The sequence below is a fragment of the Onychostruthus taczanowskii genome, unplaced genomic scaffold (assembly GCF_017590055.1).
Source record: "Onychostruthus taczanowskii isolate IOZ18803 unplaced genomic scaffold, ASM1759005v1 scaffold1, whole genome shotgun sequence".
Classification (NCBI taxonomy): domain Eukaryota; kingdom Metazoa; phylum Chordata; class Aves; order Passeriformes; family Passeridae; genus Onychostruthus; species Onychostruthus taczanowskii.
In genome coordinates this window covers 12,093,660-12,110,769 of record NW_024496525.1, presented here as the reverse complement: position 1 = coordinate 12,110,769, position 17,110 = coordinate 12,093,660, and the positions used below count along the sequence as shown (strand labels likewise).

Genomic DNA, 17,110 nt, shown 5'->3' with positions numbered 1-17,110 from the left:
TAAAAAGTAGCTATATGTGCCATTGACCTTTCTCTTTCTTAATGCTTTTAAGCTCAGAAGTCAATACATGTAAATTACATTCTGAATGTTATGACTTCAGTTCTTAGTTGATTGTTTGATCACGTGGCAAATGTAATTTCAAAGGACATTAGGCAGTAAACTTTTTCTTAAATTGACTTAACATCTGTATAATTAATTGATTTACCAGGGAATTACTAATCTGCAGTGAAAATACTGCATTACTAATAGGAGGTGAAGGAAGTTGTGTCAATTTACTTTATGATGATGTCACTGGAAAGGTTTTTGTGAGACTGTTGGAAATATATAAAAATCTGGGGTAATAATTAGCATATATCAGTACACTTGCAAATATTGCTCTATTATAGAGATTGACAACAAAAAGGCATAGAATGCAGTAAAATTTTAAAGTGACTTCTTAAATATATCCTTAATTCATGTGAAATAAGCAGAATAGTTCATGGAGTATCTTTGAAGAAGTGCTTTGATGTAACTTCTGATTAGTGTTCAGAATTTACTTTCTAAATTGCCATGGCTAAGTAAGAGTGCATGTGTTGCAGTGATACTTATTTGCTTTGTGAAGGTATTACTTAGGACACAGCCTCTTGTTTTTGTCTGCAGCTATTAATAATTTCAGTAATGCAACTGTATTTTCATTTAAATTTGTGTAATAAAATTTTATATTGGACTCTTTATTTTGGAAAGGCCATTTATTGTCTTTTGAGGAGAACATAGCTAGCTGTTGGTCTCCGTAGCTACGACTATAAAGATTTTATATGTTCACAACTTTTGGCAAGCTTAGGAAGAATTTTATTTCACAAAGGGTAAAGGCTTAAGGAAACTGAAAAACATATGGAGGTATTCTTGCTACTACTGTAGCTCAAGTTAAAGCCAATCTCTTCATGTCTTAAACAGCAAATTTTATTGTTGTTCCATACAAGAAAAATAGCAATTGTTTTGTATATGTGGCAAATCCACTTGTTAGTCCTGGTGTTTGGAAATTCTTCTGTTTCTTTATATGTTTAATTTTGAATGGAGGGAAGATAAAAAAATTATAGTTTGGTAGAAATACTGTGGATTTTTTCTTTTACTTTATTCCCCTACCTTAAAGTTCTTGCAGTTTTTACGAGTGGTCGGCACAGTAAAAATGACTGACATAAATGTTAAGAATACAGAATTTGATCAGAAGTAAGTGCTGACAGCAAGAGGGCAGTTAAGTTGAATAACAGAGTTATTTCTGAGTAGTGTGTAATTTCTGTGTATTTTTAGAGTTCATTCAAGCCCTCACTATAAGCTTATGGAAAAATTACTTAAATTGAAAATTGCAAATCAAATTTAATGTGCAAATCTGCTCAGTGCTAGGCCCTTAAACACTATGTTTGCCATTACAGAATTGGTCTGATTTTAAGTATTAGACCCTGAGCTTTCAGTAATTAAGTAATGCTAAAGTAAAATATTGGTGAGGGTAAAAATTATGTGTTACGTAAAACTGACATTGAAAGACAGAATATCTATAGCTCTTTACATTGATTTTCTACATTACATTAGTAAATTGATGCTTGTAAAGGAATTTATGAATATCTGAGTAGATCTAATATCACTCACTTAGATGGGAATGGAGCCATGCAGCAGTGTAGCACAGCTTTCACTGTCTTTGTAGGCAGATGGGATATTTTGTATAGGAGAGGTGGAGTATGAGGTGGAAGGAAGAGGAACACGGGGCTCAGAGGTCTGGTTCTGTGTCTATGCAGTGGCTCAGTGTCATAAGGGCATGGCTGCTGGTGGCATGGTGGGTGTGGAAGCTGATCCTGGAGCCAGTCCTGGTTCATTTCCTTTTCCATTACTAGGATAACAGGATGTGCTGTGTCCTTCAGGTTTGCAGGTGATCCCAAATTGGAGGGGAGGGATGTAGGACGTTCAATAACGTGGCTGTAGGTGTGGGAATGGGGCAACAGAAGGGGACTTCTGATGTTTGGCCAGGACAAGCATGAAATCCTGCACCTGGGTTGGAATAATCCACTGCCTGGGGTGGAGAGCTGCCTGTCAACTCTGGAGAGGAGAGGAAAAAAATCACCATAAGACAGTGAAGTTCTTAATTTGGTTTACTATCTTTTGCAATTAAGTAACCTCACTGAATGATAATGTTTGTGCGACTTTGAGCAGAGGTTTCACTAGGTGACCTTGAGAGGTCAGATTCACTTTTGTGATCCTGAATTGCATAAATGAGCAGGCAGCTATGAAGGAACTCTGGCATGTTTTGACAAAGTAATTCCAGTCTGTCGTGAAATAGGAATGTTTTGGTAATCTGAGTGCTGTGTACAGACTTCATAGAGTTTCATGATAGAATTGGTACAAACAGCATAAACATTTCTGCAGAAAGAGCAAACTATTAGATTCAGATTAAATCTCTGTCAACAAGCTGGATGCTTTCTAAGACTGTTGCATACCAGTGGACGTTTTTTTCCTGAAGATTGAGTTTGAATATCTCTGTTAGTCCTGAATTGACTTTTCTTTGAATGACGAGTACAATAAATAAGAACTAGGATGCTGGTAAATGCAAGACATCTAGTGAGACATGAAAGGTTCTATTTAAAAAAAAAACTAACTTGTTTTTTTACTTGCTCCTTAAAAGTATTGCCAAAAGTATCTCTGTTCAATCATAAATTATTCGGTTATCTTTTCCAAAATTTAGCAGTGTACTATGGCAAGATTGGAACAATGTTATGCTGTGAAAGAAATTGTTTGATTTTAATTTTCCAATATAATTTTCCTTGTGAGAAAATCCCACAGTGAAGTTTTACTTATTAAAGTTGGTATTTGAATATTTGCTTTTCAGTGGTGGATGTTACATGTTGGTTCTGGAACTGTTGGATGGACATGGTTTTATTTGTTGTGTTTCTGTATCCTGTTGTAGAATGGGAGGACCTGATGTGTTCTGCTTTAGATTAAGTGTGGTAAAAGATATGTGAAAGTGAACACAAATTAACCCATTTTCTCAAGGTTTAGGCAATAAGTATGCTGAGCTTTCTCATCAGATTACGGTAGATACAAGAAGCAGCCTCATTTAGGGTCTTCCATTTTAAACAAATCAGAAGAATTATTTTCATTTGGTCTGGTTTGAACCTTCTAGTCTCTGGCTGGAAGAAATTCAGTGTGTTTTCCATTTCAAGTGTGTTTCCAGAGTTTCTTGTGAAACTTGTAGCATGGTGTATGTGATCCACTCTATTACCTTCAATGCACTCCAAAGGACTGAAAAAAGTCGGTCCCGAGATGATAAAATGTCATGAGACAAAAAAGCTGTAACATCAGATTTCATTTTTCAGGTTGTACATGTCTTTTGATCTGTTTGTGTTTACAGTTCATAAATTCAAATATATAGTTTTAGAAAACCTGCTGATATTTTTTGTGGGTTTTTTGACATTTTAACAGTCTTGCCAGGTACCAAGTTTGCCTTAGTGTATGCTGGTCTGCACCTCAATTTCTACTTTAGGAAAGCTGAAAATCCTTAAGAAGGGTTACGTGCAGGAAGATGTAATGAGCAGTTCATCCACTGTAAAATACACCCCTCTTGTTGCATTTTGCATGAATGTATAATGACAATAGTAGGAACAAACCTTCAAGATGTTATAGTGTTTCTTGTAGTATCAGTTCTGTGTTCAGACTGTTGGAAGGTTTTCAGCATTTCTTCATATCCAGACTCTGTTCTTATGGCCTTTTTCTTTTCTTTAATTTTTTTTTTAACCCCTCCCCTCTTTAAAGTGTTTCTACTGTATTTCTCCTAGTTTGGAGAATTATCTGTCCTCCAGATACTAATATGGTTTAGGACTTTTTTGCACTATTGTAACAGTGATTTTTTTTCTCTCCTGATATATGGAGGAGCTTTTTAAATTTGACTGCAGTACTACTAATGTTCTCTGTAGAACCACCCACCAAGACAGCAGGCAGCTCCATCCATTATAGATCTTGTACCAACATGCACAGCATGGCTGGAAACTAAGGGGGCATGTCTGGTGTCTCAAGGTCAACCTGCTGAGTGTCCTAGATAGTGAAACTACTTTAAATATTTGAGATTATAGATCTCTCTGATCCAGACTTCTTAAATGTTTCATGCCTGTTCTTTGGGCATTTTTTTCTCCTTTCACAGTCTTTCAAACTGTTGCATTTATCTGCTTCAGAATATCTTTAGTGTTAACCTTTTGAATGTAGGAGAAATCCGGATCTGAGGAGCAACTCTTCTTTTTTCCTTCCACCTGTTTTTAATTTGGCTATAAATATAAATGTATTACTAATACACAAAATCTGCAAAAGAGAATAATTGGATTTTCCCCTCTCAAGGGCTGTTATTAGTGTACTGTGTCTAGGAACACTATGGATATTGCTTTAAAAAAAGTATACTTCTTTCAGTGTAAGTTTCCTTTATGTTATCCTTTGTGTATTGTCAACTAATTTATACTTTCACTGGCTGTTTTCTGGTAGGAAATTGGTCCAATACAGTCAGGCAAAACACATAGTTTCAAATAATTCATACTTATCCACTTGGGCAGATAAAATCCTATTATTCAGGTACTTCAAAACAAAAAAAAATAAAATCAAGCAGTAGTGCTTTTAACAGTAATGGGTTTATTTCTGGCTTCATGGCAGTTTTTTGTTTCAGATTGGTTTTTTTTGACAATTGTTACCTGATAGAGCAAAATTGGAATATACATCTGTAGTAGTAGCTTCTATTGTTAGCATTTACAGATGATGGACAAAATTAGTTCACTCCACATAGGCTTGTTGAATAACACTTCAGTATTGACCTGGAGCCCAAAATAAAACTATAAAATGTTTCCAAACTATAAAATGTTTCCAAACTGAAATTGATTTCCGTTTCGGCTTTATATCCCATTTCAGCTGTACCTCTAGGTAACTCCCCACTGATACATTTCTGGGGTGTTTATTGGTTTGGGGATGTGTGTATGTGTGTGTTTCAATTTCTTCATAGCTGTAAGTGGTTAAGTCTGACAAACTTTTTTAGTTGCTTATATTGAGATTTAGATGTTTTCATACCACGTGTATGTGAAGGGTTCTGTAGAATTCTCTCGGACAGTCTGAGTTACAAGTGTATGGAATAATTTGCCCGCTGCTGTTCTGACTGAGGCCATTGCATAGCAAAAGCTGGGGATTTTGTCTTGAATGGCTGTAATAGCCCTTTCTTACATCTGCTCATGGAAAGTATTTTTTTTAGTAGCAGTCTCATCTGCTGTATTTTTGGTCGTTGATTCAGTGCAAAATGAAGGAAAACACAGTTTTCTAAGTAACTTTAAAAACTGCAGTAAACCCTCTACCCTGTTATAACAGGATTCTCTTAGAATGTAGGATCTTAAAAGTTGTTGACCAGTTCATTTCAGATCCTGAAGCCTCTCAAGTTTTCTGAGCAAGCTTAGAAATGAAGCCCTATTTGTTAAATCCATGGTCCTTGTACGAGTTACTGAGTAACAAAGTCAGGCTTTAATTTTCCAGAACCTCTTCCTGCCTCTCAGGACACTTGCTGTGAAGTTCAAGCATTGTTTTCAGGCTGGTGAGGTAATTCCTAGTGTACTCTCTGCTAAGGATGCACATCTGTTAACTTGCATGGGAATAATGCCAAATTCCATTTAAGTTGACAAGTACTTTTGTGGTATTGATTTTTATTGGTTCCTCACAGTTTCAGGTGCTGAAGTGACAAGAATGTGATAAAAGGACAACCCACACATGTATTCACTGTGGTCTGTGTCTTGAGCCTTGATTTCTAAGCTAAATTGAAGTGAGATTTTCTGCAGTTTGCGTACATGCTTGCAAGGTGATTTTAAAGTATGCTTGCTGTTCAGCAAAGTCTGTGTGAAATGCTGCCTTCCTTTCAAGGAAAGGAGAGCCAAGAAGATTGAAGGTGTAAGTGATCTAGACAAATAGAGTGAACTGAAATTCTCAATCACCAAATATGCCCAATTAAAAGATGAGGCTCTATCATGCCAGGACAAGGTGAACTACGAATATAAAGTGCTCTAGGTCAGGATCAGCCAGAGCTCTATTCTAATTGAGAGGTCCCTGATAAAGCTTTTGGTGTCTGTGTTGTGAGAAATTCATCACTCTTCCCTGGGACCTGGCTGGAATATCTATTATCTTCTCTGCAGTGGCCCTGCTTTGGTAGATTGCCTGAGCACCATGCTGTCCTCTCAACTAGGTTTTAACTAAAAACATACACACAATAAATCTGGTGATTTTGACTAGAAATATCTTGAGTCCTCAAATGCAGCTGACTGTGCGCAGGAAAAAGGAGGTGGGAAAAGTTTGAAAGTTGGCTGCTTTGCAATATAAAGTAGTAAAAGGCAATTCAAACAAAACCTGGAAGTTCAGTCATCATTCTGGAAGTGAAAATGTGTTTAATAAGATTCCTTTGCAGATATTTGCAGTTAAGCAGAAGTTTTCTCTCTGGTGAGAAAAAGAAGTTTGCCATTCTTGCCACTGTTACCTACATTTGTTTATATAACTGCCACTATGAAAAGCAGTTGCCTTTGTATAGGTAACTTAAGCTATATTGCTGTAGTATTTGAAGAATAATTTAAGCAAGTTATTAATTTAAAACTGGAAAATTTCTGTATTTACAGCTTTAAAAATTTGATAGAAACGCAGGATGAGTCTTCTGCAATGGATATGGATGATGGGGGGGTTCAGGTGTTTGAATAGTTATAAAATCTGTTTTTGAGGACAAGTATTTAGACGGTTCTGTGAAAAATAAATATTTCCGGTGGGGAAACCAAAGGCAAGGCATTCTGCCTCTAAGCAGCAGTTTTTTCTTAATACAGTCATGCTGTAAGACTCTCATTTCAGGCTTATAAACTTCATGGTGTCATACGCATGAACAAAAAAAGTGGTTTTTTATTGCAACTCAAAGGAATAGCTTATTTTTTTTTCCATTTAAAGTCACCATAACATTTTTTTGTCTAGTTCTTTATCTTGGGAAGATACAGCACATATCTTAACCTGAATTTTCAGATTAACCAATTTTTTTAGTACTTGATTTTTCTTTTACTAATCAACAGATAAGGATAACTTCCATGTAGAAAGAAAATTTATTACTTACATAAAACTTTATTTCAAACAATGTATGAATATACGTTAATTAAGAGAAAGGCATTTCTCACATTTTTATCGTGAAGCATAAGGCTGGCAACTTGTTATGGGCAGTGATGCAGTAGAGCTGATTTAAGCAGACAGATGATGCATATTGTTATCTGAACTCCTGGGGAGGGCTGTGGGAAAACCAGTATGTGCTTAGACTTAGGAGTAGTTTGCCTCTTTTATATCTGAAAGCTTCTCTTTCTTCCGGTTTGATGTCAAAACATTATGCTGTGCCTAAAGAAACAGAAGGAATTAATGTTTGGTTACACTGCTGTGTATTTAGGGCCATTTACATCCTCATGTCCTATTTGGCAAGTGAAGAAGGTGGGACTGTGCTGCTTGTCCCTGCTTTCAGCTCCTTAGATCCCAGATGGTGAGAAAGCAGCACTGTCAAATGAAGGAAAGAGGAAATATGGGCAAAAATAGGAGACGCCATTCTGAGAAGTCAGGCCTCACCTTATGAACATTTTGACACCTGCAAGACTTGACCAGCAAGCGGGAATTTAAACATGCCCCAGTTTTAGCTGGTTTTGTTTATCTTCTGTGAGGCTAGCTCTCTTTTGCTGCAAACATATCCTTTCTTTTCTCTATACCTAAAAAAAATTAATGCTGGAAGTGGCAACATAAGTCTAAATTAATTTTGCCACAGTCTTCTCAGAGCATCCCTTTTTATTATATATGGATCGTTGAGATCTAAGAAGTGTGGCAGGTGTGCAAGAGGTAATCCCACTGGACAATGGCAGTGGGAAGGCTCAAAGTTCTAGCATTAATTCAGACTGCACACTAAATCAGTATTAGTTGAACCTGTTCTGAGAAAACCTGAAACACTACAAGTTTTGGTGCTCCTACTCAGAGCTGGAATTGATAGGTAGCAAAGCTCACAACTGTCAAGTAAAGCAGACTGGAAGCAGCTTTCCTAAAATTCACATGGTATACTAAGACAGTTTCATGTATATCTGGATCTTACTTCTCATGACCTAAATAAGTCAAGAATGCATCTGTTTGCTCCATCTTAATTGTCACCTTAATTTTTCTGATTGTTGGAAAGTTATTGTAGGAAACACTGGAAGTTGCTTGCCAGGACCATACTTTGGGGACCATGTGACCTGAATAGTAGTAGCTTGAACTTCCTTGTAGCCTTGCAGAACAGAGTAATACAAGGGTTAAGGGGATGTGTGAGTGTCCTTTCCCCTGCCTAGTCTTCATTTCCTTGCTTTGGGAAGAAAACAGGGAGGGTAGGATTTTGAAATGGGGGGAAAACAATTGTAAGGTTGTCTTAGTGACAGGAAGAACACCTTCTTATGCCAAGGGAATAGAGATAGATTATCTTTTCTTGCCTTTTGCTTTGGAGTTATATAGGTAAAAATAGCAAATGGGGGCAAGCCCTCATTGATAACTTAATGTCTTTTCTTTGAGCCTTTGTACTTCGGCATTTGAAAGAAAATCCAATAAATATTTTTCTCATACTTCTGGGACATTTTTGCAAGTTAATTGTGTGTTGTCCTCTGAGACAACATTGCAGATTAAGTAGCAGCTGGACAAACATAACAGAAAAGTCACCAACCTCACAGTGTCTTCCATCATAAATTGCAGTAGCTGATTTCTCACACATTTTCTTGCTTCACTGATAGCTGTATGTTGCTTAAGAAGAAAAAACTTGTTTCCATCTATGACATGTAGAAATGCCCCATGAACCGACCATTTATTTATGGGTTCCAAGTAAATGTATTTTGTCCACACTGTTATAGCTTGTTATTTTGAAGGCTTAGTGTTACAGTTTTTAAAAAAGGCAAAGCAAACAAAAAACCCACTTAAAATTGAAGCATAGCTTAAATATTGGCTTTTATTAAGATAGATGATGATTATGTAAGATTTTAGCAAAAATGCCTAAATGATTTGTCAGAGAGGGAATGTGTCTAGGTGTATGTGATTTGTCAGAGAGGGAATGTGTCTAGGTGCATGTAATTGCTTCCACTTTTTTTCATTTTTTCAGAAAATACTTTTTACGTGTCTGCAAGATAACTCCCACTCAGTGGCTGGTGAAATGCTCTAGTTTTTTAGGCAAGATAACGAGCAGCTAGTGAGGATGGTTTCCCTGGCTGCCAAAGGGTTTCTCAGAGTTACAGTGACTGCCATATTACTGTCAAGCTGTCATGGACTTCTAAAGCATGTTTGGTGGGTTCGTGAGTAGCTGGTTTTTTGAATGCCATAGAAATGCTAGCTGTTTCCTAAAATACTAAGACTTGAAAGGTGAAATGCAACTAGATCTGTTTGACTGTGCACAGTAATCATGAGTGAGATGTAGAGGAGGATCTGCTGTTTTCCCAAGAGGATGGCACCATTTAGCTTAAGACTGAATTTCTGCCTCAGGTGATGACATACCCAAGGTCCTTGTAAGTTCCTCCATGGAGGAGTAGCCCTCTTGGCCTTTTTCAGAGTTATGTGGTGGTGGATGATACAGAAACAATCATCTAATCAAGATGCTTTTATAGTTTATCTTTAATAGGCTTTTTTGGGAGGTGATGAAGTTTGGAAATGTAATGTGAATCTTTCACTGCAGTACAGAGCACTAATGGCTCCAAATGAAGACAAAGCTGCTGTTTATTGATTGTTAAAAGTGCTATATAAAGAAGTTAGGGGAAGTAGATTCTGGATATGTCAAACGAATCAGTTTCTGGAGATGCTGAGATTAGACATTTAGTGTTTAAATATCATGTGTAAAATTTTATATTCTCACCTTGAAAGATTAATGTCCCCTATTTTCAAGAGCACTTGAATGTATGTCATGTATAAGCCTCCAGAACAATAGGAAGTTTGCTGTATTAAAGGTTAAGGCAATACATTTCGTGATTGGTTATCCATGAGACTCTTGAGGGAGGGAAACGTCTAGTGCTTCCTGGTGTCAAACTCTTTATTTTGCAGAGCTGCTGGCGTTATAAAATTATGTGTGACTTACATGTAGTATGCACAGTTTTTTCTTTTTAATACATAGCTCATTTAGCTGTAGATCATTGCCCATTTTGCATGGAAAGAGAATAATCCACAGGCCATAAAAGTTGAGCCACTGTTAAATAGCCTTCAATTAGTACTGATTTGTAGAAGATATGTGAAACTCGGTCTAGTAGAATGCTGTAAAGTGTTTAAATACATACAAAGAGTAAATTTAGGGAGAATAGACACATAAACCTGTACAGTCTGTGAGCTTGTTTCTCACTCCCGATTGTGTGGGTTTGAAGTAGAAACAGAACCTGTATATACCCTATAGGTATAGATAGGTTTCCTAACACCCCTGCATTATTGGGATTGTTGTATTTGGATGCATGGGCCATGGAGCAAGCAATGAGTCTTTAATACTAATCTCACTTCTTAGTAATAGCAGTCTTTGCATTTCAGTAGTTGTTCTAGTCTAATTTTGCTGCTGCCTTTCTGATACTACATTGATCTTCTGTGTTCTGTACCATTTGATGTAAGATTCTAAACCACCTACTTCAACATGCACCAGTTTGGCTTGCAGTGCTTCCACTACCAGTGAGATTTCTTTTTTGTCAATAGACTGATCAATATACTGAGTCCAGCTGTGCTTCCTATTCCAAGGTAGCTTCTTAAAAACAATTATCTCCCTTGTTGAATGCTAGTATCTCTTTTTTTTTTTTTTTTTTTTTCCTACTAAAATTTCCTTGGAATGAATTTTCTGTTTATCAAGTTTAGTTCTCATTAAGGGTGTTTGGACTTTCACAGACACACTCAGAACTGAAAACACCTAAATCTGAGATACTGAAAAGAGCTTTTCATATTAATCTGCTTTTGCTAATGTATTCCAAAGAACATTTAACAACAACACAGTGATCTGTGCATTTTAAATTTTCATTCAAAGAACCAATATTAGCTTTTTAACTTCATGGAATGATAAGGTATTACAGCAGTATTTACTTAGTGTTTAACTGTGTCTCTGGGTGCCGAAGTGCATGCTGCATGCCTTTTCAGAGTGGGAAGCCTGTTACTTTTCCTGGTTGTCTGGGCAAATAGAGTGCACAAAAATAAGCAATCTTGCTGTTTAAGTCTTGATTATTTTAGATGCTCTCTTTGACTGCCAGCATCTAAAAGCAGAGAAAAGCAACTTTTCCAATAATACTCTTATTTGGTGGACCATATGGGTAAAATTATTTTTGGAAAGAGTTTAGGTAGGAAAAAAATAAATGACACACCAGCTTTAGTAGATTATGTGATACAGTGATTATACAAATTTTTTCTTCACAGAAAGTAGAAATGTGTTTGGGAGTGACTTAACATACAGCAACAGATAAGTGACATGTAAATGAAATACACATTGGACTACAGAAAGTGTCTAAAGCTGCTTATAGAACTTCCATGGAGTTACACTGATTAAAAGAATATTTGTTTAGAGAAAACATCTAATGCAGGAAGTCAATTTTCCTGCTGTTGAAAAGTTAGCCTTATTAAGTACTCTTTGAAAACACAATTCTGACTTAATGATACACTGATTTAAGCATTGTATTGCCTTTTTTATTCTTTTCCAAAATCAGAGCAGTGGTTTTTAACATACATTTTTTGTGGGTTTTAACATACATTTTGTTTATAATAAGTAATATAATTCTTATTCATGGTTTTTGTTTGTGGTACCTAATATTTGGAAGGGAAGGTGTCAAACAAACTTTAGTTGCTTAATTCTTGTACCTGTGTTTTTCACTGACTGTTGTCTGACTTGGTGGATTTACAGTGCATATACCTATGTCTCTTGGCTGGCACTCAAATGTCACAAATGTGGGTGGTATTATACAAGCGTGACCTACATGTAACATGTTGTGAAAAGACTGGAAAAATACTTTGTTTTTTTTCAATCAGCAATGTAAAATTCAGTCTAAAGTAACAGGTTTTTTTTAATAAGGTACATATACTTACATGGTCATATGGTTGGGGTTTTTTTTTTCCTTCTCTATTTTCCTAAATTGAGAAGATGAGAAAGAAATTGTTAATACTCAGTGCTGAATGTGAGAAACTTAAGCAAATTAGCTTGGGGAAAAGAGAACAGTAAGGTAATTGATGGTGCACCTCTCCTGTGAGGAAAGTCTGAGAGAATTGGGTTTTATCGGCCCGAAAAACAGAATGCGTTGAAATGACCTAATTGCAGCCTTCCAGTACCTGAGAGCCTACAAGAAATCTGGAGAAGGACTTTTTACAAGAGCATGTAGTGATAGGACAAAGGGAAACGGCTTCACACTGAAAGAGAGTAGATTTAGGTTAGATATTAGGGAAAAAAAAAGTCTTTACTGGGAGAGTGGTGAGGCGTTGGAACAGGTTGCCCAGAAAGGTGGTCAGTGCCCTGTCACTGGAGATGTTTAGGACAAACTGGATGGGGCTCTGAGCAACCTGGTCTAGTGACAGGTGTCCCTGACCATGGCAGGGAGATAGGAACTGGATGTCTTTAAGGTCCCTTAATACCAGGCCATTCTGTGATTCTGGGATTGTTAGAATGAAATGGACAGACCTTTGTTGTAGCACTGGGTTTTTTTTACAGGATGGTGGTAAGTTAAGTTGATAATGGCTAAAATATATCCAATTTTGAGTACTAAAGAGCTTGTTTGGCATCATACCACCATTGTGACACTGAGGTATGTGCTTTTCAGTATGTTATCCTGGAAAGATAATGCATTCTGCTGTCAGAATCAGTGACATGTATTTGCTTCGTGGGACACTGTAGAAAATACACCAGCAAAACAGCTACTGATAAGTGAAGTAAACAGCATGTTCTTGAATCACAAAACCCATTTTAGTTATGTGTTTTTCTGTATGTTCAGTGACAAACAAGAAACCAGCTCAAGCATCTATTACAAAGGTGAAGCAGTTTGAAGGCTCCACGTCCTTTGTCAGGAGAACGCAGTGGATGCTCGAGCAGCTTCGCCAGGTCAACGGAATAGACCCTAATCGGGTGAGTTTGAACAGTTTTCTAGAAAATGAAAATTGAGCTGTTATGTAACTGGTTTGTGAGCCAGGCATTCTTTCTATTTAAAAGGTATCTTTTGATCTTTTGAAATATAAAATGCAGGTTTAAGTGCAAATTGTCAAAAAAGAAACAGCTACATGGAATATGTGAAGTAAATTTTAATGGGAAACATGGGAGGAGGCTAAAACTCAGTCATGTGGATTTTTTTCTTCTTGTCTTTCCATACTTTCCTTACTGCTTTTTCTTTGTAGAGAGCAGAATAAGAGCCTTGTTTGCTTCAGCTTTAAGCCTCTTGGGGTCTACTTTGGCATGCAGCTGTGCTGTGAGATAGAGGAATAGGTAGAAGTACAGAGGAGATTCAAGTTTGCTGAGATTCAAGTTTGCTGAGATTCAAGTTTGCTGAGATTCAAGTTTGCTGAGATTCAAGTTTGCTGAGATTCAAGTTTGTGAAATCTTGTGAATCCTGCATTTTTTCTAGGACAGTCCTTTCCTCGGATATTTCTACATTCCTTATCTTATGCTAGCAAATGTGGTAGTGTCCTTTAGCTGCAAATGGCAAATGAACACTGATTTAAACAAAAAAAATACCAAAAATAAAATAAAACAAATTAACCCTATATTAAATAGCTGTGGAATTATTCCTTTAATTTGGGCTGTGCAGCTCACCTTGAGCTGTCTCAAGATGAGGTTGTACAAATATGTCTTAGGTTTATGAATGCAATGCTCCAGTACTAAAGCGTCGTAATTAGAAGTTAAAAATGTAGCTTATATTATGTGCTCACAAAGTGATTTTGTGTTCTTTTTATAGCAAAATATTTTTGTGACTAGCTCCCTTGTTTCTTCAAAGTTGTGCTCTAATCAGCCACCTAAGCATCTTAACTGTGGTGCACCAAATTCTGTCAGTACCCAAGTCTTGGTTAGTACCTAAGTCCTTAGTACCAAGTCTAGTTACTACCTAAAGACTTGATACGAAAAAGAAGCCCTTAGCCACTACCCTATAAAATGCAAGGAGTGAGATTATATTTTCTGTGGGTAAAGGAACTATGAACACAAGTGAAATTACAAAGAGATAAGGCATAAGAGTTTTAGGTCCTTTTACAGCATCTGCTATGCAGCCATGTACATAACAGATTGGAAATCCTACTATGCTCTTAACCTTAGAAATGTTTCCTTCAAACTCATCTCCCTGTGAATTCCTAGTGTCATCAACTGGAAAACAACATTTACTAGATTAGATTGCAAAACAATGGCTCACAAATATTAAATGTATAGCATGACTTCTTGCGTAAAATAATTTTATTTTGGCAGCTGAATCTGGTATTGAGCTGCACTGTGATTTGTTCTGGGAGCAGCCTTTTGCTCATGTTATCCTAAGTCCTTTGCAACACCTTATGAAAATGCATTAAATCAATAACTAGGACTTGTTATTTGCTTAGGACTTTGCTCAACCAAACAAATGAGCTTGGAGAGCAGATCCACATCTTCTATAACAGTGTGACCATAGATTTTGTGTTGAGAGACATAAATGCTTGCATAATACAGAGGAAACAAATAACTATATATCTGAAGATAGCAATGGCTTCTTATGAGAATTTGGCTTTTAATTTTTTGATCTAAATCATATTTGTTTTCAGATATTTTTGTCATAGCTGACTATTCCTCATTAAAAATAACAGTAAAAAAACCTTCCTGCCTGTTCGGTCTTTTTCATTTAAAAATGTGCAGTAATACCACGGTGGTTATTAGTTGCATGACCTTTCTGCTTTTTGTAACACAGTACATTTTAAAAAATATCTTTCTCTAAATCGTTTTTAAAACAGGAATAATAACAGTCTATTTTATTTTTCTTCTAGGATTCCCCAGAATTTGATTTACTATTTGAAAATGCATTTGACCAATGGGTAGCAAACACAGCTTCAGAAAAATGCACATTCTTTCAGGTTCTACATCACACTTGTCAGCGATACCTTACAGACAAGAAGCCAGAATTTATCAACTGCCAATCTAAAATTATGGGAGGTAAGTGAATCAAAGCTTTGCAGTTGGACATGAAATTATTTGCATGTGATTTATTCTGTGTTCAGATAAGCTTGCAGCCTAATGACATCTTGAAATCATGGGTCTGAACATGCTAACTTAGCAGTAAACTTCTAGGCTTCAACATTGCTCCACCAAGCACCACTTCACACGCTTCTGTTACCTTTGCATTCCTTTTATTTTAGCTACTGAAACTGATAACAGATACAGATAACTTCATCAATCAATAGTTTTCTTTTAGTGTAGTCTCAATCTAAGAAACAATGTACAATATTTCTTGTGTCTTCTCTTATTCTTTCATTTTCCACTTTTGAGCAGAATTTGTTTTCTTCTTGGTGTGATGGTGAGGAAGGAGCTGCATTAGTGAGTGAAGATACACTCTACAATTTTTCTATTTCCTATGTGAAGTCTCATGTTGGTTATCTGTTTCTCACTTCCATCGTTCCTGCAAATAAGTTGTTATTAATAAAGCACAACACATTTTGCCTTTGAACTTGTATTATTCTAAGCTTGACCTGTCCAAAATTGAGTTCCTGATTCAACTGATGCAGTATTAACTTTATCCTAAACAAGTGTCATCAAAGTGGAAAAAAATTGCCACTGAGGTTCATAAATATATGCTTAACTTCTGCTTTTTCAACACACACTAGATCCTACCATGTCCCATGAAGCACACCCACATTCTCCCTTTCATAACTTTGTAGATCAAGTGGGAGTATTCAGTAATCCTCTGATAGCAGATGGTGACCATTTCCATATTCCTTGCATGTCATTCTGACTGGGAGCAAGTCTGGTCTGTGTATGTACACACACAGTGCTGCATACAGACATTGCATAGAAACTAATAAATCTGCTCATGGATACAGTGCTTCTGCTGTTCTTCACAGAATCAGCTTTTTCCTCACACTGGATAATACACTCCCTGGGGGTAGGTTTAAATTTGACAGAACCCGTACAAACCGTAAACAAAGTAATAGTTGACCCTAAATTTCAGTGACTTGCTGTGTATCAGCCTCACTGAGCCAGCTGTTTGTATCAAAACCCATTTAGTCCAAAACCTGAAATACCAAGAGGTATTTTCTGGAATATATTTGTTGAAATGTCTTGTCAAGCTCAAATTCATCCTGACTGGAGAAAGTAAGGTCCAAATGTAGCCAAGCAACACAAAGAACATAGACCTGAGGATATAGTTTGAACTATATTATGTCCAGTTGAGAATTTACAACTTGAGGTTTTTTGTTGTTGCTGTTATGTTGGTGTTTTTTGCTAGCTAGTCAAAGCAGTATATTCAAATCATACTTAAATCTTAGTGTGGTCAGATTTCAAGGCTTGTCACTTCATCCCCTCAGGCAAGGCAGCATAACATTTAAAGTGATATTCTTGTGAATTTTGTGGGGATGTGAAATTAATACTTTCTTTTTGATGGTTTGACAGTTTAACTTCTAATACTCTACAAGTTTTTTAAAAAATAATTTATTAGAATATATATATGCACGCACCCACATGGGCTTGTAAGTCATTATATAGATATGCCCATCTGCCCATGGGCAGGTACGTAATGTGTATCTTGTAGTTAATGCATATTTTCAAAAATAAAAAAAAATGCCACCAAAGAACAGTTTTTCCTAAGTGGAACTGAAGATGAAAGAACCTGAAGGGCTTGTTTACAAGCCTACTTGTCTTATTGAACCTTGTTCCTTCCTGAAGGACAAGTGTGAAGAAAGTGAAACTTGTGCTACTCCTGCAGGAAGTGCTTAGGGGCTTAACTTTAAGTAAATATGGGTGTTCTGTGGAACTCCAGACCTTCTTCATGGCCTTCCTCCTTTTACCTCCTTTCTCTCTCTCTCTCACACACACACACACTTTTGCCCCTGTAGACAAGAGCCCTGCCACTGACTCTCCGTCTGCAGAATCATTTTTGCCTTATTTTCATTTGCGTGTCATTATAGTCTG

General features: G+C 36.6%; 1 protein-coding gene across 2 annotated transcripts in view; it reads left to right on the top strand.

Moving 5' to 3' along the window:
- The window catches only part of STXBP6 (syntaxin binding protein 6), a 94,934-nt gene that overhangs the window by 57,080 nt on the left and 20,744 nt on the right, over positions 1–17,110 (top strand). For both annotated transcript variants that reach the window (XM_041402605.1, XM_041402616.1), the window contains 2 exons: positions 12,975–13,105; positions 14,974–15,139. In XM_041402605.1, the coding sequence (XP_041258539.1) occupies positions 12,975–13,105; positions 14,974–15,139 (297 nt within the window). The remainder of the gene's footprint in view (positions 1–12,974; positions 13,106–14,973; positions 15,140–17,110) is intronic.